At 37.8% G+C, this 25,837-nt stretch overlaps 3 protein-coding genes across 15 annotated transcripts; 1 reads left to right on the forward strand and 2 right to left on the reverse strand.

Annotated features, from left to right (window-relative positions):
* Positions 1 to 1,946: 1,946 nt before the first annotated feature.
* On the forward strand, positions 1,947 to 4,140 carry LOC143847999 (myb family transcription factor PHL8-like). 2 transcript variants are annotated; one of them, XM_077356766.1, is made up of 7 exons: positions 1,947 to 2,269; positions 2,363 to 2,522; positions 2,636 to 2,712; positions 2,801 to 2,858; positions 2,942 to 3,035; positions 3,112 to 3,178; positions 3,276 to 4,140. In XM_077356766.1, exons 2-7 carry the CDS (start codon positions 2,369 to 2,371, stop codon positions 3,942 to 3,944), a joined length of 1,119 nt encoding a protein of 372 aa, XP_077212881.1. In that variant the 5' UTR covers positions 1,947 to 2,269; positions 2,363 to 2,368; the 3' UTR covers positions 3,945 to 4,140. The 2 variants fall into 2 exon arrangements, with proteins under 2 accessions (XP_077212881.1, XP_077212880.1); XM_077356765.1 differs by lacking the exon at positions 1,947 to 2,269 and having other exon boundaries at positions 2,276 to 2,522.
* Positions 4,141 to 4,277: 137 nt separating this feature from the next.
* LOC143848000 (defective in cullin neddylation protein AAR3-like) lies at positions 4,278 to 25,774 on the reverse strand. 12 transcript variants are annotated; one of them, XR_013235265.1, is made up of 8 exons: positions 25,607 to 25,773; positions 25,164 to 25,245; positions 24,790 to 24,847; positions 24,542 to 24,617; positions 24,343 to 24,425; positions 17,551 to 17,710; positions 5,003 to 5,186; positions 4,283 to 4,754 (listed from the first exon to the last, which is right to left on the reverse strand). XR_013235265.1 is itself a non-coding variant. In XM_077356772.1 (7 exons), exons 1-7 carry the CDS (start codon positions 25,662 to 25,664, stop codon positions 5,134 to 5,136), a joined length of 588 nt encoding a protein of 195 aa, XP_077212887.1. In that variant the 5' UTR covers positions 25,665 to 25,773; the 3' UTR covers positions 4,278 to 5,133. The 12 variants fall into 12 exon arrangements, 7 of the variants coding, with proteins under 7 accessions (XP_077212887.1, XP_077212888.1, XP_077212885.1 ...); XR_013235264.1 differs by having other exon boundaries at positions 17,533 to 17,710; XR_013235266.1 differs by lacking the exons at positions 4,283 to 4,754; positions 5,003 to 5,186; positions 17,551 to 17,710 and adding exons at positions 19,902 to 20,039; positions 20,153 to 20,310; positions 20,408 to 20,437.
* LOC143848987 (RING/U-box superfamily protein) lies at positions 9,939 to 10,850 on the reverse strand. The gene has a single exon (XM_077358030.1). It carries the CDS (start codon positions 10,736 to 10,738, stop codon positions 10,145 to 10,147), a length of 594 nt encoding a protein of 197 aa, XP_077214145.1. The 5' UTR covers positions 10,739 to 10,850; the 3' UTR covers positions 9,939 to 10,144.
* Positions 25,775 to 25,837: the final 63 nt, after the last annotated feature.

Here is a 25,837-nt window from a genome sequence, read left to right on the forward strand (position 1 = left end):
TTCAACATGGAAAAATCACGAGTCGGGTTGTGTTTGAGTCGGGTCAGGTTCAGGTTGACCCAATCCACATGAAAACCCAACATTTAAAAAAAAAACACTTTTTTTACCATTTTTCTGTTTTGTTTCTTATAACATAAAAACCTAAAAGGGGAAAGATATCACCACCATAACTGGGTAGACCTGACCCGACCCAAATTGGGAAATTGGGTCTGATTCAGGTTGAGATATTAATTTTTTGGGTTGGTTTTGGTTAGTCTTTACCGGGTTGAGAGTCAAGTCGGGTCGGATCGACGGTTTAGAGTTTCGGGTTGGATTCAATCCGACCCAGCCCGACCTGACTTGCACCCCACACCCCTATCTATAAGGTAACTAACTACCTGCAGCCAAACAGATTGTACAAGGAAAAACCCAAGCAAGATGCAGATTCCATATTATATCCCTATGACCATGTTTGTTTGTTTTTTTTTTTTTAGGGTAAGCTGGGGTTTAACGGGGACTTTAATACTACTATGAAATATCCATATGACCATGTTTTGATAAATAGACGAGTCACTTTGTTTTAAGCTTCTCTGATTGGCTGCTAAGAGCATTTTGGGAAATGTATGATAGCCTTTGACATCTGGTTAAATAAAATGTCAAAAACAATGTGAGTTGGTCGAACTACCCAAAAATGGTTGTGCTAAAGCGTTTCTTTATAATAACCAATCCAAGTGACATGAAGATTAGGTCAGGATAATGTAAGCTTTATCTGCTGATTCTGCTCTATGTTCTGAGACCTTGGGTGGTTGGGTGTGTATATGTAATACCATTCTTGGACCATGCTATGCATGGTGTAAAAGAATGGGTCCCACCCTATCAATACATGAGGTGTAAAATGGTGGGCCTAACCTTTCATGGGCTTGGTGGAGTCGTGGGTCCCACCCGATAAAAGTTTGATATAAAATGTGGGCCCCAGCCGACGCAAGGGTAGTAGTTGAGTTGGTGAGATCCACCCAATCAAAACATTGAGAAAAAAATGTGGGCCCCACCCGAATCAAAGGCTTGGGTTGAGTATCAAAACATGGTGTAAAATGGTGCACCCCACCCTACACATGGATTTGGGTGGAGATGTTTGGCCCGCTCTTGGGTGTAAAATGGTGGAAGCCACCGTACGCATGGGTTTGGGTAAATATGGTGGGCCCTACAGCCCTACCCATGCTATATGCATGTGTAAAATGACGGGCATCAGGTTATCAAAAGATTCAAAACATGTGCTGTAAAATGATGGGGGCCACCCATGCCATGAGGTGTAAAAAATCCAACATAGAAAAAATTGCAGTAAAATTTTTCACGGAAAAAAAAAAAAGTTTTTTAATAAAAATTTTGCATGAAAACAAAAAGAATGACAATAGAAAGGGGGTGAAAATATCATCTCCCTATATTTAATCTGAAATGCTTCTCTCTTTTTTGGCTAAATATAAGAAAGGCTTAGTTCCAATATAAATTAGTTTTCTAAAGTTTTAAGTTCATCCATTAACATTAATCTTTTCAAGAATGAGAACATTAGCAGATATGGGTTGGTTATTTAATCTATTTGGATATTTTCTAAACATAGTTTTTCCTTGGCTCAGTTTCAGACAGATCTCAAACGTTTAGGTCCAATAAAAATCTGTCGTTTCTCTTAATTTCCAAGGAACTGGTAACCCCTTAATCTTTCCCACTAAGTGTTCTTGGGCTTACAAAGAGAATTAGTTTTTAGTCTCTGTTTTAATGAAAAATACTGGATTCTTTGGTTCCCCACCATGAGAAAACCAAAGAGAATATGCCAATAATGGAATCTTCTTTATACTGAAATTTTCTTTAGGACATATTTTTCTTTCTTCAGGCACTTGAGGAGAAAACCAAAAAAGCACCCCTCCATTAATTTCATTCAAAACCCCAAAGTTGCACCCATTATTCATCATGGTGGGGGCCATCCTAATGAAGCAGAGAATCAAGCAAAGAGGAGTGTGTAGTGGGAGAACAGCCAGAAAACAATCCTTACACCTTTCTCTTTTCTCTACTTTTGAGACTGAATTGAACAGTGCTACTTTCTCTGTTCCCAGCATCAAAGAATCTCTCCATTAAGTCATACAAGAAAATAAAAGACGATATGGAGTGGGAGATGTAGAAAGGAACAACCACAGCTCATCCATATATCAACACAACCTACTTATGTTTTCAGATAGTAAGGAACAAAGAACAAGCCAAAATATATAGATAAGTGCTACTTCCACACATTGAACCAAAGGTGAGAATAAAAAACCCATGATTCTTTTCCAGGTTTGAGGAGTTTCTGGATTGATTTTGCAAGCTTTTACACCTAACTGAAATGAGTCTGCAGAGAATAATGCAGGATCAAGTTGAAGACATGTTTTCTTTGGTACAAAGACAAAGGGGGATGGGATTGGTTCTGTCAGCAGAAGCTAAGCCCAGGCTCAAATGGACTCCTGAGCTTCACCAGCGCTTTGTTGATGCAGTGTCTCAGCTCGGAGGCGCAGAGAGTAAGCTTGGAGACTTGGTTTTCAAGTTCTAATGGAAGCTCTCTGTAACTCTTTCTAATCTTTCATGGATATTCGATTTGGATTGTTACTGTTTATTATGTTTTGAATAACAGAGGCAACACCAAAAGCTGTTATGAGTTTGATGGGAGTCTCTGGACTTACTTTGTATCACTTAAAGAGCCATTTGCAGGTATGTTCTGTTCAAGAATCTGGTTATCTATGTTAGCCCAAACATCCAGAAAGTAGTAAGTTCACATATATTTGTGTTTCTATTGCAGAAATACAGGCTTGGTAAGAATCAACAGTCCAAAACCTGTACTGACAACAAAGACGAAGGTGAGATTTGGTTTAGAGTAGAAAGTAAATAGTTATGATTGCTTTGATCTTTCCCTCAATTTGGTTTTGATGGGTTTCTATAGAAGAGTGTATAGTAACCAACTACAGACACGATCAGACAAAAGGTGCCCACTTCAATGGTGAGAATACGGGAGAAGCCCTTACACAGGCTAACAAGTAAGACACCAATCTTAGGGCCTTTTTCTGGTCTTTAGAAAAATTGTGTTACTGATTTAGGTTTTGTTTTCAAAAGCTTGCAGATTGATAAAGCTCTGCTGATACAAATGGAGGTTCAAAAGAAGCTACATGAACAGATTGAGGTGAGATCAAACGACCTCAATACATACGAAACATTTGATTGTGGCAGCTATGATCGATTTCGTAATTGCGGATTCTCTTGTTTTGCACTTAATTTAGGTGCAGAGACACTTGCAGCTTCGAATCGAAGCACAAGGGAAGTATTTACAGTCAGTGTTAAAGAAAGCGCAGGAAACTCTCGCAGGCTACAATTCTTCAAATGTGGAATTGGAAGCTACAAAAGTAGAACTCTCAGAATTGGTGTCAATGGTAGATGTCAAATATCCGAGCTCCTCGTTTTCTGAATTAACAGAATTGCCAAACATAAGCTTAGAAAAACAAGGGAAGAGATTGACAGGCGGTAACTCAGTTCCTCATCAAACCCAGCTCACAGATTGCTCCACAGACAGCTGCCTCACGTCTTCTGAAAAATCCGAACGAAAGGGCGAGATACTACAAACTTTACAGATGAACAACGCCAATCATGAAAGTGGAGACACCAATGAGCCTAACAGAACTCCTATGTTTCTATCAATGGATATCAGTCCAAATAACAGTGGCCTAAGCATAACCTCCATGAACAATCAAATCATGGGTGGGAAAATAAGTTGCAGGACCATGTTTAATGGCACAACTGTTGAGCAACCAGCTAATAAGAGACCACTCCAACAAAACTCTGATAATCTGTTGAAAAAATTCAGGCCATTAAAGGAGCTTGATCTGAATAACCAGTATCAATGCGAGATTGATTCGGGTCGGCGAGAACTGGACTTAAATTGTTGGAATTGAGGTAAATCAGTACTCTGCCAATCCCCTGTGTGCCTGCAATCTTCTTCACAGCACATATCTGTCTGAAGGTCATGGGCTTTATATATCATAAGACTACCAGTTATCAGAGATTGTTGTTTATATTGTAATATGGACCCATAGTGATTTGAAAGTTTATCAATATATCAATAGAGATGCTAATACTTTTATAGTTAAAGAGGAGCAGGTTTTGTAATTTTTTACTAGATTTAACCCAAACACGCTCTGATTTCTTAGTAATATTGCCAAGTTGACAATTAAAAAGTACATCTCAATGCCATTTCAAAAACAGGTACATCTCAATTGCTCATCTTCATGGACTAAAATAGGAAAAAGATTACAATATTATCCTTTATAAATGGAGTCGTCGGTGATGACAAAGACCCTATGACACCTTGGGATGATAATTAGTTAATTACAGTACAAAGCACATGCATGGGCAAGCGATTCATATTAGTTTTTTGATGAAACCAAAGAAGAGCTAACATATGTTATTTAAGTGCTTAAGAAACATGTCAGGGGATTCATTCAACATGGATTGAACCATCTGGTCTGTCTTGGAATCTGAAGTCTAGTGTCAATCCTTGTATATCAAGATGGATCCATGCGAGAAAGGTAACCTTGCTCATAACAAGTAATCAGCAGGTCAAAAGGAAACCATTGAGAAGCAGATGTATGTGAATAGGCGGCATGGCAGACAGGCGTGCCCATGTTAAACACTGACATGAGATGACAAACATGGTGATTCCCCGCAAACCAATACACTTGCATGTGACATACTGTGACAGTTAACTGTTGACATTGGAAAATTTATTAACTGTTGACATTGGAAAATTTATTATTATGTAACTGTACCATAAATATGAAATCCATGTATCCAGGTACAGAAGCATATATGACGGCAGTTCGAACATTAGCACTAAGGATTTGAATGATCCAACGTTGCTAAATGCATGAATTAATGGTGCAACAACAAAAGAGATAAACCAAGCCTTTTATGTTAGTTTAATTGTCAAAACAAATGGAGAAATTGATCATACCTCCGGCCATGACGATCAGATTGTTGATGCTTGGCGATCCTCGCAATCCAACCTTCTAAGATGCTCTAATTGAATACCATATGTTGATGACTAGAAGGATCTTCCAACCTAGGCAAGTCTGGATTCTCAGATCAATAGAATCTTGAGCTTTGAATTGGTAGATCAAGGACCAACCAGAGAAGCCCTAAATATTGTCTCTCTTTAGTTTGTTGCTCCCATTAAGCAAAGGCATATATTTATAAACATAGGATTAGAGTTAGGTTTTCATTTCATGTACTATTATATGCAAACAATGATTATGATAGTTCATATCATATTTAATGGCTTCCGAATTGGACTTAATGTCTCATTCACATAAGATTTAACTAAAAACAAATAATCTTATTTGCAAATAACAACACTTGTTTATCCCTTAATGAGAAAATAGCCATAGCGCTGCCAATGGACGGATTAGGCCAGGCTGGGTCTTCCTAAGCCTGGCTTGTTGTGAAAAGGTTGCTTCTGCTCAAGCCCGATCTAGTCCCACAATGAAAAGAACATCCAAAGCTTGGCCTGGCCCAAAGCCATGAATTGAGAGAGGCTTCTCTTTTCTTATGTTGGGACTTGGATATAAAATTAAACAGCGGAATGAGATTAAGAGAAGAGCATTAGGTGGTCTAATCTTGGACTAGCGACATGACATTAGTGAGAACAGGAAAGACTCTCGGTGTGTAGATGTGTAAGGATTTGGAAAGCGAAGGCACCACCTAAAGTGGTGGCTTTTGCTTGTGTAGTAGCAAGGAAAAGAATCAATACGTGTGACCGGATGAAAATGAGGAATGTGCAAATGGCGGCCTGGTGTTTCTTCTACTCAAGTAATGAAGAATCTTTTTTTTTTTAAGTAATGAATAATCTTTGTATCATCTTCTTGTACATTGTATGCACACCCATCAATTATGGATGACAATGATGAGATCCTTTGGGCAAGAAATGCCGCTTCAGAGATTGAGATCGATCAAGACAATAGTATTGGTCCGGTAGTGTGGGGATTGGTACCATATATTACAATTTGGCGTCTTTGGAGGGAGAGGAACAACCAACTCTTCAAAGACAAAAGGCGTAGCTAGGGAAGATTTGCACTTGATACCAAAGCCGATCTAATAGCATGGACTAATTTCGGCAAGGAGGTACCAAGCTACTACAGTGTGGGGGAGTCCTTAAGGAATTGGAAGACTATCTCTGGAAAAAAAAAAAGCAAAAGGAAATGCCAAGAGGGAGCCCGCTTTCAAGTGGGTGGAATAAACTGTTGACAGAAGTTCAAAAGGAATACGGGCCTAGCGGGCATCGGTGGACTGTTTCGGGATTCAAATAGGCGCCTCCTATTGTTCTCAGGCCCGATAGGTGTTTGTGATGTAAATGAGGCGGAAGCGAGAGAACTTTTATGGGGGATTAAGATGGTTCACAGCACATGGATCAAGTAATTTGTATCATTGAAGGGGATTCAACAAATGTGATATCTTGGGCAAGCAATAAGACGGTAGGCCCGTGGGTGTTAGAGAATATCTTGTCGGAAATTAGAGACCTTGTAGCAATAATTGTCGGAAATTACACCAAAATTCAAGCACATATGCAAATATGCGAACGAAGAGGCCAATAAAGTAGCAAAGAATAGGGCAGAAAGGGAAGATATAAACATCCGAATGGCTGAGCAGGTAAACATAGTGATGAGCAGAAGGGGTGCGCTGCAATTAGGGGTGATAACATCCTCCTGACGCAACAGGCGTTAATGAGGGGCAAAGGAGAAAGATGTCACTAGTCAATCAGGAAGAGCAGTTCATCAGTATTGGCTTTTGTTTTTGAAAGATAACAAAAATATATTAATAAAAAATGGGTACAAGATGTCCCAGTACAGAATCTGATACAGTACTACAGCACCGAATCATACAAATGAGCCAAATCATTACAGTAATTCACCATTGCTTCAGAGGCATAGACACCTCTTTAGCCGGTGCATCTGCCGAAGAGTTAGCCGTTCATCAGTATTGGCTTGGATGCAGTAATGTTGCTTGGATTCTAGCAGGGGCTGAAATTATCCACAACAGACCCTATGGTTTCGTTACGGTGGATGCAGCGGTATTTAGGGACTAGTCAGATGAGGTTTTCAGTCATTGCTGTTTACAAATTACTGTCCAGCAGTTTCTGCTCCTTGATGTGGGTATCTAATGCTTTATATCCCTCAGGAGGGGCAAGAAAAAGGAGGGTTTAAAGAGGAGAGTTTCGCTGTAAAAGTGTTACACAGGTGGAACGCCTTGTCCCATGCTTGTAATATGCTTGCTTATCAATAAAATCGCTACGTTTCCCAAAAAAAAAAAAAATTCAAAGCCTTTTAATTGGAGGACACAATTGAGGAGGTGGACATGAACATTAAGTGCAAGTGATGGAAATAAGCTCAGGTTAAGCAGTATAAACTTCATGAGGAGACATGGGGCATTTGCATGCAGTGTACGAAGCTTCCTTTAACCAAATGTAGCAGTCGGATATTGGAGTGATGGTACATATCTGCGGGCACAACTGGAAATCCTCAGTTCTTCATGTAAAGTTGCATTGGACCTCAAGAACACGTCAAACAATTCTATATCTCACCTCAGGATGCAGAAATGGGCAAAGTTATCAAAGCAAACCTCAGCATCTCCTCTGTCATAAAAGTTTCACAATCTGTCCAATAATCAGTACCATATATTGCTCAAGATGTGTGACTTGCCATTAGTTTCCAAATCACAACCAGTTCACAGATTAACCCCATCCACTCCAATTCCACGGCAATGCTCATCAAAGTGAAATTGCAAAACTTGTACACTCATTACCAAGGGGAAGTTATCATATGTCTAGAGAAGGAAACTGAACTGCTGACTAGTTTGCCAACAAGGGAGTTTCTTCTATTGGATTATGTTTATCACTTTTATCTCCACGGGGGGTGGTAGGTAGCATGCTTCGTTGAAGGTGCCTCTGTTTATGGTTAATTCAGATTCAGCTAATGCTTGGTGATCTTCCCCCCTCCTCATGGAGGGAAATTGTACAGCCGACTGCTTCTCAATCATGGGAGTTGGCGAGTTGCTGCGAACTCTCTGTATTCGATTTTTGGGTCTTGGTCGAGGAGAGAGAATTTGACGAGCGCATAAAAAATGGGTCATCTGATTAAGTTGAAGAAAGGACAGGATTGTTCAGGAAGTGGTGAATATAGAGAAATTGAGAGATTTTTGCAAGATGATTTCAGTACTTGCTCGCCATTATTGTGAAGGGTGAAGGGTGTAAATTGACTCACAAGTTGACGATTGGATGAATCCATTAATCTCGACGATTGAACATAGAATGGGCTATTATTATTTCAACCAAGCCGCAATGGTGAATTCAGTAGACACACTGCTCTTAGGAAGCAGTGCTAGAGCATGCAAAGAGCCAATACAATAACAAAAAAAAGGGCAGCTCAATGCACGAGGCTCCCACCATTGCGGGGTCTGAGGAGGGCTAGATGTGTGCAGCCTTACCCCTGCTTCGCAAAGGGCCAATACAATTAAAAAAAAAAAAACTTTGGCATCAGTGTTTTAAAACAAGGATGTGACGTGAAACGAGGCCAAGAAAAATCCTTGTCGGCTCGGCGTGGACGCGGCCAAGAACGCAGTTAATGCGGTCATAAATCGGGAGAGTCAAAGGAGTTTTTATTGACTCTATAGGGCAAAACACGGAATGTAGATGCGGTGCAACGTGAAACACGGGCAAGGTAAAAAAGAGTCGACTCGGGCTCACCCGAGTCGAGTCAAAGAGGTTTTAAACACTGTTGGCATTCCAATGAGAAGCAGAGGAAGATACAAGACAAAGAAGCATTGACATTCCCATGTTTTCTTAAAACGTGTCACTACGATCCATAGATTAGTTGAAGTTACCAAGTTTCAAAGTCAAGGGTGTTTTCCCTGGTTTGGGTCGAAGAACATATTACCAGGTACAGTTTTTTTTTTTTTTTTTTGAATGATTATGCAAAATTAGAAACCACATAATAGAATATCATAGGCTAACACGATAAATTATTTCGGAAAATTAAAGCTGGAGTTGATCTGTTTGTAACATCCTAGACTTCATACAATGAATATGGAAAACCTCAAGAAGGATCACTGGTTTTAGTAGTAGTTTACTACTCACAATGGTATGATGTTTAAACTAAAATGAACATAAGATTCAACAGAACAGAACTAATTAGTTCCACTTACACATAACCAGTCCACAATCCAAAGATTAGTGAAGAAATTGTAACCAAGATCATTACCATGTGAACAATTGATCACAAATTCCATTACATATTACTGAAGATAAACCTGTTTCCATCAAGTTCATACAATGATAAGATCACTACATAGAAACCAAGTGATGATTTTTTATTTACACAAACAAATGAAGAACTTCGCAGTTCGTTGATCTTTGTACAAAATACCAACGTCAAAAATCAACTAATTCTTGCACTTGGTTGATCTTTGTACTAAAAACCCATGTCAAAATTCAACTAATCTATGTCAATGAACTTCAAGAATTATCTGAAAAATATAATTGCTAATGAAAGATCACACCACAAGAGAATGGCACTTTGGAGACTGGATCTAAAACATGTTTTCTTTTGTCTATCCTTTTCTTACTTATTTTTAGCAGGCAAATCCATTCTAGAAAGATAGAAACCAAATCGATTTTTATCATCCCACTTGAACCACATGCCAAGAGACCATGGATCTAAACCACACGTTTTTTTTTTCTTAAGACAAATCAAATCAAGGAACAGACCACAGATGGATAGAAACCTACCCAGTATTTATCTTTCCTATCTCACCAAAACCATTCCCACCAAACCACCATGAAAATGCTAAAGAGTTGAACTTCTACATAAAACAAAGGAAAAAAAATGCAAGAAAAGAAGAAGCAAAAAACAAATCAGAGTTTTTATTTCCCATTAACATTGATACTCTGCCTTTACAATTAACAAGAAGGCTAAAAATTCCTAAAAACAGATCAAATATAAGATAAACAAAAAAAAAAATCATTTCTCCTTATCATATATGAAAACAACCAACTGTAACATCCCCTGTAGAAAACAAAAAAGAATCCCCAATTTACCCTTCTTTTTTATTGCTCATCTGATCTCTCACTACCTGATGAATCTCTCCTATCCAAAGAAAAACTAACCCAAATCCCCCTCTCTTCATCTCTCTCACCACTTTGTTTTTTCTCCTCTTCATCAACAGGCATCTTAAACCTACAAACAGGACAAGACCCATGAAGCCCTAACCATTTCTCAATACAATTAGAATGAAACCTATGCTTACATGGCATCTCCCTACCCTTTTCTCCAACAACAAAACCGTCCAAACAGATGGTACAATCTAAACCCTCATCTTCAATCTCGACTGTTGGCATCGCCTCGATCGAGGCCTTAGATGCTGGAGGGGGGCCACTTTTACCAGATTCCATGGCTGACATCTCTCTTACTAGGGTTTCTAAGGTTCTACCACCTTGAAGGATGATCATACCTTGGGTAAATGGGTTTATTAGAATAACCCTTTCTTGGGTTTGTTGGGTTTCTTGATCTGGGTCTAGGGTTTCTGATCTTGGGGAGCCCATGATGCCTAGGATTAGAGGGAAGAAGTAGGAAATGTCTCTGTTTCTTGATCTGATCAGTTGCTCAAGAAATGAAGTTTCAGAATCTGATTCTGAAGCCATTGATTCAGAAAAAAAATGAAGAGAGAGAGGGGCGGGGGATTGATAGAGAGAGAAAAAAAGTGGGTTTAGATAAGAGGGAGAAGGTGACCATGGATGAGAAGATATAATGCAGGGGGGCGCCCACAGGAAGGTTGTGGAAACATCTAGAAGTTTTGTATTTATTAGGCCTCATGCTTATCTTTGGCCGGTGAATATTTATTTATTTTTTTTATGGTGCTGATATGGGGCACTAACAAGTTTTGATAATTGTGCTAACTCATCTTGTCTTTATTATTTAAACACCTGTCAAAGGTTATTATAGCTCTTATTGGCTAGTTAAAAGAGACAAGCTGAATTTGTGTAATTATTAAAACATTGTAGTGCCAATATCAGTTGTCTCTATTTATTTATTTATTTTAATTTTGCCACGTGGGCTCATATAGAACTGACAGCAGAGAAAAGAGAATAGGAATTTGGGGACTCATCTGTTTTTTTCTTTTTAACTAGTGGGACAATCCGTGCGATGCACGGGGCGACAATGAAATGTTTTGAAAATGTTACTTTTAAATGAAAATTGGAAATTTTGGTTTGTGCTTAAAAATAAATGAAGAAAATACTGTTAATTCTTTTAAATTAAAATATAAACAAAAATGGAAATTTTATTTCCACCTCTCTTGTTTGTGTTTCCTATAAAGAGGGAAAAAATGTCTCAAAATCTAAGTTTTGAAGCAACCATATAGAGGAAAATGATTTCCAAAATATAAATCTGCTTGAGACAGAGAAAAGAAATCAACCAAATTACATAAAAACCACTTGTAACATGAATGAGGAAGGGAATATAGTTAGTGGGCATTGATAAGACACTCAAGTTCAGATGCAGAACCCAGACCTGGAAAGATTTACATTGTAGCATGATAAAGAATGGGCAGTGATAAATCGACTCCCCATGGTGCACTATTCTCCCAAGCAACATTGTCACTAAGGCTGCAACTCGGGTCGGGTTTTGGAGAACCCAACCCTACCCGAGAAATATCTCGGGTCGGGTTGGGTCGGGTTTTTTTTCGGAAAACCCACGATTCCCAAACCCGGCCCTACCCATGATAAATCTCGGGTCGGGTCGGATTTTTTCATGTTGACGCAAATTTTTAAGGAAAATTCTTGTTTGGCAAGGCAACTCAACTCATAGAAGCAGAAATTACACTCACATTACACTTGAATCAAACAATGATGTAATTACACTCACATCACACTTGAATCAAACAATGCTGTAATCAAACAATGTTGTAATTACACTCACATCACACTTGAATCAAACAATGCTGTAATCAAACAATGTTGTAATTACAATCAAACAATGCTGAATCAAACACTTGAATCAACTCAACTCATAGAAGCAGAAATTACACTCACATACAGTAACAGTGGGTGCGTGGGTTTTCACTTTTAACTTTGGGATAATTACATTTACACCCCCTCTAGTTTCTGACACATCCACTTCCACCCCTATAGTTTAAAACGTGACAAATACACCCCTGTAGTTTCAATTTGTTTAAGGTTTGCCCTATCAGCTGAAGGTTCGTCCATAGATTGAAGGGTTAGGATGATCCGATGGAGCTGATTTTTTGGGCACACCATATCTATGTCAGGACCCATCAAATGAACGCTTTGGATCATCCAAATAATGTGGGCCCCTACCCGAATCCAAAAACTACCAAAAAATCATCCAAATAATGTGGGCCCACATTGTTTGGATGATCCAAAGCGTTCATTTGATGGGTCCTGACAGAGTTAGGGTGTGCCAAAAAAATCAGCTCCATCGGATCATCCTAACCCTTCAATCTATGGACGAACCTTCAGCTGAGGGGGCCTACCTTAAACAAATTGAAACTACAAGGGTGTATTTGTCACGTTTTAAACTATAGGGGTGGAAGTGGATGTGTCAGAAACTAGAGGGGGGTGTAAATGTAATTATCCCTTTAACTTTTAACTAACAATAGAAAAAAATGTACATACTATAACTTATATAACTCGGTTCGGGTAGGGTCGGGCCCCTTCAAACCCGGCTCGACCCGAGATTCATGCGGACTTTTGAATGCTGAACCCGGCTCGACCCGAAACCCATGAAACCTGAACCCTACCCAGGCTATTTTCGGGTCGGGTCGATGCGGGTCGGGTTTTACCCGGCTCGAGTTGCAGCCCTAATTGTCACCTTAGTAAAAAAAAATAACCAATGAACTTAACATAACTAAAAGGATGTTGCGAGAATTCATCACAATTAAAAAAAGAGAGAACATTTCCTACACACTTGTGTAGGTAAGTTACCTACACACTAGCTTAAAATACAGTGGGGGCCCACATTGTTTGGGTGATCCAAACCATTCATTTGAATGATCCTCACATAGATAGGGTGTCCACAAAAAATCAGATCCATAGGATCATCCTAACCATTCAAACTATGGAGGCAAAAAATGGACTAATTTGTGAAGGTTTATACACGTCCATTTTACCTCCACAAATCGTAGGGTTGGGATGATCCTATGGATCTGATTTTTTGTGGACACCCTATCTATGTGAGGACCATTCAAATGAATTGTTTGGATCACCAAAACAATGTGAGCCCCCACTGTATTTTAAGGTAGTGTGTAGGTAACTTACCTAAATGTTCTCTAAAAAAAAAAACCCAATATACTACTAAAACCAGGAAGGGTAAATGAAACTAACGCCAAATAAACGGCGATTTTCCCAATGTCAAATCAATGGCCCAATCCCAATGTCAAATCAATGGAAGTTAGAAGTAGTAATGATTCACAGAAAGAAAAACCTTAATTACCATTTCTTTAGGGCGATGATATTGTCACCCCCCCTGCGTACGCATTCGCCCCCCTTATTAATGCTTTTTGACGTCAAATCAAGCCAAAAGGGGAGCGAATGCGTAATTTAGGGGGGTGACAATATCATCGCCCTTTCTTTACGCTTTATGTGCTCAGAAGATCTTACTTTTTCTCTGCTTTGGAAGTTGGAACAGAGATTAGAGGAAGAGGGACGGTCAAGATGTCGAGGATTTGATTTGAGAAAAAGGTAAGAGTTGTCCTCTCCGACACTACTAACCTGTTGGCTGAGAGAGAGAAGACCATGGTTAGGTTGAGTAGGATTGGGATCAGGTTTGCCCTAGGAACTTAAATCATGTCGGGCTCAGTAGGATTGGTTTCAGGTTAGCCCTACGCAAAAGCAGAAAAAGTACGGAAAAAATAAAACAAAATCCAAAGATTTTGAAAATAAGATAAAATTAGAAGACCATGGTTAGGTTGCCCAGTTCCTCAGCTCTAACCCAACGGGTGGCTTTTCTCAACCCTAAAACAACCCAACCCGAGGAAATTGCAACCAACTGGTTTTAAACCAGTCCTAGGGTTCGGTTTTGAGACCTGCCCAAGTTGCAACCCTTATTGAATGGTTTGGATCATCGAACATACTAAAGAGAGTGCCAGTTCATTTATTCACAGAAAACACCTCAACAACATCTTCCTATATCCTTGTCCAAAGAAATCCATAATCAAGGCCAAATTACGAAAACTACCATTACTCTTAGAAAATTACAATCATAATCCCATGCTTCCTTCTTTAACTTTCTAATTGAATGGCTCTTAGAACCTTTATAAAAAAATTGACTAAACCATTATCTCCTTGAGGTTGGAGGTTCAAACCCTGCTTAAGAACCTAAAAATAAAATAAATAAATCCAATAAAATTGACTAAATTATAGCTTAATGGGATTTGCAAGGCAATTCGCCGAGCGGCTGCTGCCATGCAAAAATGTTTTTTGCAACCCGGTTTCATTAAAATTAAAGCCTGAATTAAGGGGTTTGGAGAGATTTTCAGTGGCTGGGTTTTCAAGTTTTGATAGGAAACTCATATTGTTTCCAAAATCCGAGTTTTTTGGTGGCTGGGTTTCCAAGTTTTGTTAGGAAACTCATATTGTTTCCAAAATCCCTCTAAACTCAGTTAATAGATGAGGAGGCTGTCCAGGTGGGCGTGAACAGTGAAACCCCCATCCAGCTATTTGGGACTTTTGAATTATTGAGAGCAAAATAAAATAGGTTCTAGAACAATCTTTTTGCTAGAAAATAGAGATTTTTCTTGTTTATTGGCCTATAGGACTCAATTTGGATGGTAAATGCCCAAAATTCTTTGCACTATAAAACCACCATAAACCCTTACTTTTTTAGAAGTTTATTGGGAGGATTTTTTTTGTTTCTACATGTAATAGTGTCTTTAGATCCTTACATACGTAGAGTTATCAGAATCCTTTATCCGCGCCATGTTTCATTCAAGAAAAAATAATCAATTGATGGCAATTAACGTTATTGAAACCACACTGTTTTGACACGGTTTGAGTTTTTAAAATTCTTGTTCAAGTCGGCATGTTACTACATGTGTGAAAAACTAAGACTCACTCAAGTTCCCAAAGCATGCTTCAATTATTCCTCCCAACTTGTCATTGCCAACCTCGATGGATCAAACATCCTTCAACCGACAGGTCTAACTCTCATCATGTGCAGGCAGAAAATTGTGGACGCCTCAATGGATCACCATTTCTAGCTCCCACTGATTGAATTGCTAAGGATTTCACCAAAGACAAAATAAATAAATGAATACTCCACTAGTCCCAACTCATGGAAGGTTAAAGACCAGCTCATGTAGGTATAGTTATATTCCATTTCTTGTAAAATCAGCTCAATATGATCATCCAAACCCTTCGAATTGTGGAGGTAAAAATGGACGGATATAGACCTTCACAAATCTGTCCATTTTTGCCTCCACAGTTCGAAGCGTAAGGATGATCCTATCGAGCTGATTTTTTGGGCACACCCTATCTATGGAGGGCTCATCAAATGAATGCTTTGGATCACCCAAACAATGTAGCCCCATGTATTTTAAGCCTAAGCCTAGAGAGTAGATAAGTTATCTATGAAGTAGGAACTCTTTTCTCATATATAAATTGCAATAGTTTATCGACGAACAGTCATCCACTTGATGTGATGGAACCCCTGGTATAGTAAAGCATAAGAATGCATATCTGGTTTCCATTTAATCCATAATGCTGCCTGGTTAAACATTTTCCTTTCGAAGTTTTTATTATTTATTATATTGTTGAATATAAAAATGATTTCATTATATACTCTCCACTAGCTCCAAGTCTTATGCTAAGTGATTGATTTCATTATATTATCAAATTTCCTTTTTTTTTTTCTTTATATAAACAGAAGAAATTTATTGATGAAGTGCAGTAATCAACTTTCATGCGATGGTACTCCTTATATACTAAATTCTAAGAAATTTGTACTCCTTATATACTAAATCCTAAGAAAGTTAATCAGTTACCCATTCAATCCTTGATGCCAGTTTGGTCATATTTTGCCTTCTGAAAATTGCATTATATCTTCGAACATAAAAATGATTTCATTACATTCTCCACTAGCTCCAAGTTCTGCACCAAGTGATTGATATCCAGCCCCTGCTCTTTAGTCAGCATTACACGTGTCAATCTCATTCTTAACCATAAGCAAAGCAGCCTTACAGGGAATTTTATGTTGGAAAGATTGGAAGTTCTTTTATTAGTGTTTAATGTACAAGATTTAAATAATTATCGATCAAATTCAAGTGATCAACAGCCAATGTTGAATTGATGATGTGATGGCATATCTCATGGTAATAATATATGCCAATTTTTTTGAATGATAATATATGCATATACCAATTTTACGCTGTTGATTATATAAGATATTTGGTTAGGTTATGAAACCAAGCTCATTTCGACTTCTCTTTCATTTGGGCTTCTAATGGTGACAAACTTAGGCCAAATTATTATAAAATGTGTACCTTGTACATGGATGTGTTAAGAAAAATGCCCATACTAAGAAGCCTCCTAGAATCAAGGCTAGGAAGCTTCTTATGAAACTACTGGAAGAAATATACTAGATGATGTGAGAACTAAAGCTAATTTATAAGAATCAAATTGTAATGTCTTCAATCTCGAAGAGGGGAAATCATAGTTTCTCCCTCGATGTCAATACCATGAAGAAATCGAATTTGAATTGGAGGATGGGGTTGAGAAATTGTTATCTATGCCTAATTCAGCACAATATTCTTCAAATTAATGATTTTCAAACTCTGTGTTCCATGATCACTTCTTATTTGTTTAATGTGACATCCTCTATCTCTTTGTAGCTTGTTGCACAATTTGTAAAATTCTCTAAATGTTTCATCCTTGGAAGCAAGGAATAAAACCCAAGTGAACCTATAATAATCATCTACTACTGCAAATACATATCTTTTTCCACCAAAGCTACATGTCTTTACGGGACCAAATAGGTCCATGTGAAGTACTTGCAATAGTCTAGAGGTAGAGATGATGTTCTTAGGTTGAAATGAGTCTTTTACTTGTTTACTAAGTTGACATGCTCTACACATATGATTTTTAAGATAGTTAAGTTTAGGTAGACCATTTACAATGTTCTTCCTAGAGATTCTCACAATGATTTCCATATTAGAATGTCCTAGTCTTCTATGCCATGTTCATGTATTATTTTCAAAAGATGCAAGACAAGTAACATTTTGACATGTGAGTTCTTCAAGCATAAAAGTATTAGACATTTCCATCTCTAGTGGCTACAAATTCAATTTTGTTATCACTTGAAGTCCTAACAATGCATTTATCATTTTTGAATAATACTTCATTATCATTGTCACATAGTTGACTTATACTAAGCAAATTATGTCTAAGTCCGTCAACAAGTAATACATTTCTAAATGTAATACCTTTAAACTTAATTGTACCTTCACCGATGATTTTTCCTTTGGCATTGTCTCCGAATGTGACAGTTCCTTGATCTTCCATGTTGAGTGTGGAAATGTTTGAGGGGTCAAAAGTCATGTGCCTTGAGTATCCACTGTCGAGGTACCATTTATCCAATCTAGAGTTACTACTCAAACATACCTCCAAAATAGAGAATCAAGTCTTGGACTTAGGTACCAAAATTTCTTTGGGTCTTTTAGGATTAGTTCCATAGGAGTTACCTTTTGCTACCCACATATTTGTTTGATGTTCTAATCTTGCAAAAGTATTTTACATGCCCAAGTTTACCACAATAATAGCAAGTGGGGATAACTCTAGAACTAGCATGATAATTTGACTGAGAGTGTGATGTGCTAGCTTTTACAAATGAAATGTATGGCTTGTGGGTATCATTCTTATATGAGGGTTTCTTTTGATAAGGTTGGTAACCAAGACCACACTTATCATAAGAGACTTTCATATCAAGTATCTCATCTAGTTTTGTCTTCCCACACTTAAACTTTAGTGAGAGTTTTTCATTTTCCCATTTCAATTCTTTGTTTTCCAAATATAATCTTTCAATATTTAAATATATTTCTTGATTTTCTTTTAGAAAATCTTGATTCAACACTTCAAGATTTTTGACTTTATCTATCAAGACGTTGTTTTCATTAACTATGCAAGTTAGTGCATTACATTCATTTTTAAATTTTTAAGTTCAAGATTTAATTTTTCTATTTTCTTCATAAGTTTGATGTTTTTGGAAACTTCAAGAATGTGTGCTTCTTGAAATTTATCACAGGCATCATACAGATCATCATAAGTAAAGGAAATATTTTCATCTTCATCATTATTTTCAACATTAAGAGCGGATAGAGAATTTACCTCTTTAGGTGAATGGTCCTCTTGAACTCCCATGACCGGGAGATCTTGGTCACCGGCCCAGTTTTGAAAACTTGATTTAATACATTGAAGTTTTGGGGCTCTAGGCTATGGTCTTTGAGCTTTTGTCCTAAGTTTTCAAATACCTTTTTGAGTTTGTTGAAACATGTTTGAAAAGGCTTGGAAAACATAAAATAACCTCATTTTTCAAACGATCTCTCTCCTAGATACAGGTTACATCCGAACATTGTAGAAGCCTAGCACTTGCCAAGTTGATAACAGCTGACTTGGCAACACATCCAACTGTCAAATATTGCTGAGGTAGCAGTCCCTTGGCATTTTATTCAAGGTTGTTCCATGGTACATTCACACCACCAGTTCCCCTCCCTTTTTTTCATGTAACTCACTGCCCCTTCTTGATTTCTTTCTCACAAATACACACTCACGCCAAAAGGCTTGCCCCTACACCAATTTGACCACATACTCACCCCAATCCACCTACCCAACTGTATGTCATACACACTACTATTATTCCCCTTCATAGGGGTTTTCATATGCCTCGTTATAAGAAAATGGAAGATAGAAACAACTACCCTACTAGGTGATGCCCAATTGCTCCTTGGCCAAGATCTATATTATTTTCTAATTGAAGATTCTCAGCCATTTGATTAGAGAGTGATTTTTTTTTTTTTAATGGTGTTTGATTAGAGTGTTGAATGAGGATTCTTGTCCATTTCTTCTCATCATCCATTTACAAGCCAAAGACCGATTAGTTGAGATCATCCAACAAATATGATTTTAAGGTAATTCGATCTCCATAATTGAGCCCACCAAATAAAAGAGATTAAATCATGCAAATTATCTCACTAAAGAAGATATCAAGCTCTCAAGTCTCATAAAATGGAAAGAAAATCCTCTGCATAAATTCAACCATCCACACTGCAAAATTGTAATGGATATTGATAAAATCCATAAAATGGCATGCCCTCCTAGCTGATAATAGGCATTATTGTCTGCTAATTCACAGTTTACACACTAAAACATTAAAGGTTAACGACATCTCCTCCGCTTTTCAGAAATTTTCACTCCTATTCGTTTGTCTTTCCCGGTAAATGACTTTTTTTCAGGGAAAAACACAAAAGGGGAGTAGAAATGCTGGAAAAGGGTGTGGAAATATCATTACACAAGATGGAAAACCACCACAGCTTGCAACAAGTTAAACTGTATAGTGAGCTTTAAGATGAGTTGGGCATACACTATTATCATCTTCCTGATTTTCACATAGGACTATCTGAGCATTGCGTGATGCCTTCGGTAAGAGCAGTAACTCCTCGTGGAGAAGCTTTAAGAACGTCTCGAGAGATCCTGACTGGGATGCAGAAGAATAATCCTTATTTACATCGCCGATACCGTTCTCAGGAAGTACTAATACCAAAGATTCCAGTACAATTGCTTTCTTCAGCAAGAATTTCACCAACATCATTTCATTCTTTTGTCCTCGAAAGCTACTCATCTTAATTGTCTTGAGATTATGGAAAACACATTTCACTGGGTCCTTTGGGGCTCCCTCGTCTTCTTCCATTGGAGAATTTTCAGGACGGTTTAGGAGCTGTGGGTTCAAAGTTTCATAACAAAATCAGCCATGAATGACCAAATTGAAAGAGAAAATAATCAAGAAAAGAATGGGAGTGAAATTACTAATGGGTTTTTAACTAAACCAACCTCTATGAAAAGTTTCTCGAGACTAGGAAAAAAACAATGTCGAAAGAAGTAGTCTATCTGAGTGAGATCTTCATTTAACATTGACTTATCAGAAGCTGTAACTCTTGAAGATTGTGGAATGTTATGGGAATATTTTCAGGTGCCACATGCTCTGATTCCTACAACGAGACAGAAAAGCTTACTGTATAAAACCCATATCGCCTTAAAAGCCAAAAAAAAAAGATTCATTTCTGAAAGATGGGGGTGATCACATACCCAAACAACCTCGCTGGAGAGCGTCAAAATCTTGATATGAGAGAGATCAGGTAATAGCCGGGTCCGATTAAAGTCGAGATCAGCGTATATGTTAGTAGGGCTTATAATAACATCGACCAAAGACTCGATGTCCTTAAATGAATATTCAAGAAATTCGCCATTGAAATGAAATGATTGGAGATTTGGAGCGAAAAGCTCGAGCTTCATGATTGTATAACAATTGACCAGTGTCAAACTCTTAAGCCGTAGATACGGAGCAGAAGCCTTAATTGATTCGAGACAATCATCACCAAGAGATTCGATATTATCATGACAAGTATTTAGAGTGAGTCTCTCAAGTAGTGGGCAATTGAGAAACACTCTCTCAAGCATATTACTGGTAACGATAACCTCTTTGAGAAAGAGTGATTGGAGTGTACTTAAACCAACGAAATTCGAAGGAAGATTGAAAGCACAGTAACTCAAATGTAGAAGTGTTAGAGACTCACAAGCAAAGAGAAACTGGGGCAATTCAAATGTTTTCCTGAATTCTATTTCCCCGTTTGAAATATAAAAGGAATCGAGTTCAAGCTCAAGCTCCTTGACTCCCCTCTCTGTTGCTAATCTGATCCATTTCTCAACATGGGTTGGATACTGATGACCAGGATAGAAGAAGAGCCGAAATCTCTCAACATAATTGTCATTGTAGAGCTGTAAATATTGAAATCTCTCGACATAATTGTCATTGTAGACCTGTAGATATTGATCAACAGCGCGAACAAATTCTTCTGGGGTTTTGCCGGTGGCAAATTCCTCCCCGAAATCTAGAGTAGTGGTGGACTCCATGGGAGTCAAACAAGTTATCTAACAGTGGAGAAGATAATGTCATGAGTTCTCTCTTACATGGGTTTTTATAACTGATGTCTCTCCAGCTTGCAGGGGAAGGATTCTTCATCCACACATCCAATGGAAAGCTGTGGGAAGGTGCAGATTTCTTTTCCCCAATTTATTTTGGGTGGAAGGAAATTATCAATGGGAGGCCTAAAGAGGTCCCATGTATGATAAATGGGAGGCCCAAGTGGGCCTACATGATGTTTTGTCTTCTCTTATCAAAGAAAATTAGAAGAAAATAGACATCTTATATGTCCATAGTTCGTTGGAAAGATTGCAGAAGAAGCTAATTACAATTCTAGAATTGCTCTACTTCTAATTTTTATAAGAAGCTAGGATTCCAAGATTTTCAGGAAAAGTTTGGAATGGAAAAATATTTCTAGAAGGTCCTACTTTTTTTTATACTCTAGAAAGTGTAAATTGAACCAGCCCTATTCAATTTTTACTTAGAGAGACCTTCAATTTATGATAATATCTCTTGACATTAACCACAGTCGTATCATTCGACTCTAAATTTTGGGAAGAAAAACTTTTCCCAGAAATGTTTTTCTTGCAATCCAAACGTAAGTGAAATATCTGGATTTGGTGGCCTTTGAAAACTCATGTTCCTCCAATTTAACAGAACTTTTTGGCTGTGTTTGGATTGCCGAATCCTGGCATCCTATTTCAATTCCTACTCCGATTCCTCTGTAAATGGAAAGAAAAACAATAATTCAAAAATTCGGCACCCTCATTTTAATACCCTATTTGGGAATTGATGTCGGCACCCATTTAAAATCTCATTGCCAAATATGCAAAAAAGTACTGTGTTAATGACTAAGATCATATCTTAACAATGATATTAACAGTTCTTAATCAAAATTTATAGGGAAATGATATCGGCGCTCCAATGTTTTGATAAACATGCGCTCCATTTTTTGTCGCAACCCTAGTGATCCCACCCAGTCCCAACCCTAGTGCATTTTTGGCAACCACGGTCGCGGGCTCCACCACCAAATCCCCCCCCAAGAACCGTAACACCATCAGGCTAACTCCGTCATGCTCTGTCATTCGCTACGCGTACGAAAGAGCCTCTCGATCATCATCGGGCCCACCAATAAAAAGCACCACCACATGATGCAACACGTGGCTTGTCACAACCCTAGTGGTCCCACCCAGTCCCGATCAATCAAAATTGTCACGGAACACGGAGCGTTGGTTAAGAGATTTTGATTAACGCTTCTAAAAGCAGGGTTTGTGGCCTCTAAGGCTCCATCCACCGTCTGTTCTTTGTGAAACGGTACGATGATCAACGATGCTCGTCTCTCCTTGGCTAGTGTACAAATATCCTCGTGCATGGATGAATACTTTCTTCAAGGATTAAATCCGCTAGTAGTTCATAATCAATAAGAGACAACTATAAAACATAGTACCTAATAGTCATATAAGACATCAACTGTTGACTAAAGCAGCTCCAAAGAGCCTCAAAAAATCAATCTACAAAATAGAATTTACATAAGAGCATATCATATTCTAAAAATGTGCACGTTCTACATGTAAGTCTAGAGACTATATAGGTTGGATATCCTTCAAGATTTCCATCGACACATCTGCCAAAGACTAGAAGCTGCTGCCAAGTATCCTCAGAAACATTATGTGGAAACCTTCAGGATCATATCCTCTAAGATCTTTATCGACAATTCTACTAAAGACTAGAAGCTGTTGCCAAGTATCCTCAGAAATATTATGCGGTTGATGTTTCAGAGCATAATTCAATAGATTAGCTAGTGATTATAAATAGGAGAAATAATAAATGAAAGATTAATTATACGCACGCACGCACACGAGATATGAGCCATTTGGCCAAAACTATCATGAAAAACATTTAATTTCATGCAATCAACACAACAAAAGCAAGGATAAACTCAGTTGACAGGTGGATTACCTGTTGCCCCTACTCGACGCTATGGAAGAAATGTTTCAAACAACTTTTTTAGTTTTCTCTTTAGCAAATATAAAATTATTTATTAGATTTCCAATATGTAAATGAATCAATTTTGTCCAAGACCACAAATAACATGTAATGTGCAATATGAACCTAAAACCACAGTCCCTGATACCAAAGTTCTGAGAGACACTCTATTTACAAACACATAATAGGTAATAACCTTATCCACTTGACTAAGATAGTCTAAGTCTAGGGAAGAAAAGACAACATTTATTTGGAAATGAAACAGGTTTATAGATAAGAAAGAATGGGGAACAAAGGGAGCAAATAAAAGTCAACAGTTACAACACAACTGCCTACTGAATCAGGACAGAAGTCCCAATACTGAGAGAAAATCTAAAGTCTAGAGTCCAGACACTCCCAAGGAATCTTTGTCAAAAACAAAAAAAGACACTCCCAAGGAATTCTCCATTTCATTGGGAGGCCGAAAATATACGAGCAATTCTCTAACATAACCACCTCAAACTTGACTAGCCAATAGCCCTCCTTACAACTTCAAAACAATCTTCTCTAATGAAAGCAGTTGCAAAACATTGCCCTTTTTAAATTCTCACTAATTCTCCAAAACATAGAAAGAGGTCGAGTATCATGTGCCCGCAGATGCTCCCTGCCCCTGGGTGGTTCCAAGCCACGCACATCAAGATAACTGAGAAGGTCAGTAGTAATAGATCAGAGTAATGATAAGTGACAAGTTAGATTTCTGTTTATTTATTTGTATTTTTTTACAATGCATTAACCCATTTCATGATAGTTCTTTATTATTCGTAGACATGATTACTTTTATGATTTCGTGAAGATTTAGTACACATTAATGAAAAATTGGAATAGTCATTCCTTGTGAGGGGACTCTCAAATCTTGTCATAGTATCTAAGCAGCCCAAGAAATATAGTCCAAATACCCTTGTGCAATTGTTAGAGTTTTATCTTCATCATTGTTTATTCTCCTTTCTTCCTCCATACCACCCCCCCCCCCCCCAAATAATAGGTTATTTATATTTCGGTCAGGAAGCCAAAGAAGAGAAGCATACACAGAATTTACAAGCATACAAAGCCAAGGTTCAGGTCCAATAAATTGTACCTCAACAAAATCACACCATTGGTTAAGCATTCGAAACCTGCCTTTGAAGACTAATCTCCAAGCAGCTATAGCCCTGCTTACAGCTGAAAATAATTAGAAAAAGAAAACTATGAAGACGCAAGAAGAACAATGGATGAAAACTGTGATTTGGATCTGCAGGAGATACAATGGAGATTTTAAAAAAGTTTAAGTGAATTACTGATTCTCTTTTGCCCATTTTCGCAGCAAATGAAAAAGACAAACTTATAGAACATTGTGAACTGACTAGGGTGTACCTGCAAACAATTGCCAACAATGAAAAGTTTGTCAATAATAAGGACACAAAGAGCACATAAGACTGGCATAGCTTCCTTAAAAAGCCTGAAAAAAATAATATAAGAAAACATATTGCAGACAAAAACCATGAGCACTTAAAAAACCCCTAATTAGAAAGAAACAATAACTCACATCCAGGTCTAGGATTGCCATGAGCTTAGAAAGGTCATCAAAAACCAAATTCCTGTCACTAGAAAATCAACCATCTTAACATGATCAGCAAACATTAGAAAACAATCTTGATGACCAAGTGCTGTTATCAATTTCTATGGTAAACTTTTAGCTAGTTATCTGAAATGGGCATAGGCCATAAGGTACAGATATGTTATATTTCTTTTCTTTTTTTATATATAGCAGACAATTAGCATCAAGAAGAAACATGTACACAATCAATATCCCCTAACAATGTCTTGGCCTACACTTTCGATGAAAAATTGCCAAAGAAATGTATTGTTGGGTAAATCTTGCATGGTATGTATAAAATGGCATTTGTCAAAATTGTATACATTGTCTGTCTTGACTCCACCAACTTTGAAAGCGGAGGTAGTGCCTCATTTGAGCTTGCATGTTCATATCTTGATATAATACCTGGAAATGAAAAATCATGAAGGTTAATACTTTAATTAACATCAATAAGGGTGCGATACAGACTCTTGAGGACTTCTCAAAACACGGCAAACCATGCATCACACAGACTCAATACTCGTGACAGACTCGTTTTCCAACAGAAAAACAAACTGCCCTCTATTTTTCACCAACAGAGAAACCATTGATCATTTGTTGTTTAATTGCTCATACCCCCCAGCTTACCCACCAAAAAAAAAAAAAAATTTTTTTTTGATCGAACCCTAACAAAGACAGAGCTACATTTCACAACTCATTTCGAAATCATTTCACAGTAGAGATTAAAAATAAATAAATTCAAAAAGATAGTGAGAAATCTATGTACCACAATAGTCTTCGCAAATATCCCAGAGTTCGAACAGATTCGAACGAGAGGAGTCCATCAGAAATCAAGTTAAGAGAAACAAAATTCGATGGATTTTCCAAGGTTGGAGAGTCACAGAGAGAGTTACCTTATTTTTTATTCAAGGGCATTAGGGCAGTGGGAGGAATGTCTTAAAAAAAGCGGGCTAGACCGGTCTCCTATGTCTAGGCCGAAAGATAGGCTACCGTCAAT

Source organism: Tasmannia lanceolata, unplaced genomic scaffold (assembly GCF_043159265.1).
Source record: "Tasmannia lanceolata isolate RefF3 unplaced genomic scaffold, GAP_Taslan_0.1 ptg000016l, whole genome shotgun sequence".
NCBI classification, from domain to species: Eukaryota; Viridiplantae; Streptophyta; class Magnoliopsida; order Canellales; family Winteraceae; genus Tasmannia; species Tasmannia lanceolata.

What these genes read in the sequence shown, in the direction of transcription:
- LOC143848000 (XM_077356767.1), bottom strand. Translation starts at nt 25,664, where the DNA reads ATGGACTCCTCTCGTTCGAATCTGTTCGAACTCTGGGATATTTGCGAA. An exon ending in TGGCAATCCTAGACCTGGAT is followed by an intron (nt 24,618 to 24,789) that starts GTGAGTTATTGT and finishes AATTGTTTGCAG; the next exon opens with GTACACCCTAGTCAGTTCAC. An exon ending in AAATGGGCAAAAGAGAATCA is followed by an intron (nt 24,426 to 24,541) that starts GTAATTCACTTA and finishes AATTATTTTCAG; the next exon opens with CTGTAAGCAGGGCTATAGCT.
- LOC143847999 (XM_077356765.1), top strand. Translation starts at nt 2,351, where the DNA reads ATGAGTCTGCAGAGAATAATGCAGGATCAAGTTGAAGACATGTTTTCT. An exon ending in ACTTAAAGAGCCATTTGCAG is followed by an intron (nt 2,713 to 2,800) that starts GTATGTTCTGTT and finishes TTTCTATTGCAG; the next exon opens with AAATACAGGCTTGGTAAGAA. An exon ending in AGCTACATGAACAGATTGAG is followed by an intron (nt 3,179 to 3,275) that starts GTGAGATCAAAC and finishes CACTTAATTTAG; the next exon opens with GTGCAGAGACACTTGCAGCT.
- LOC143848987 (XM_077358030.1), bottom strand. Translation starts at nt 10,738, where the DNA reads ATGGCTTCAGAATCAGATTCTGAAACTTCATTTCTTGAGCAACTGATC.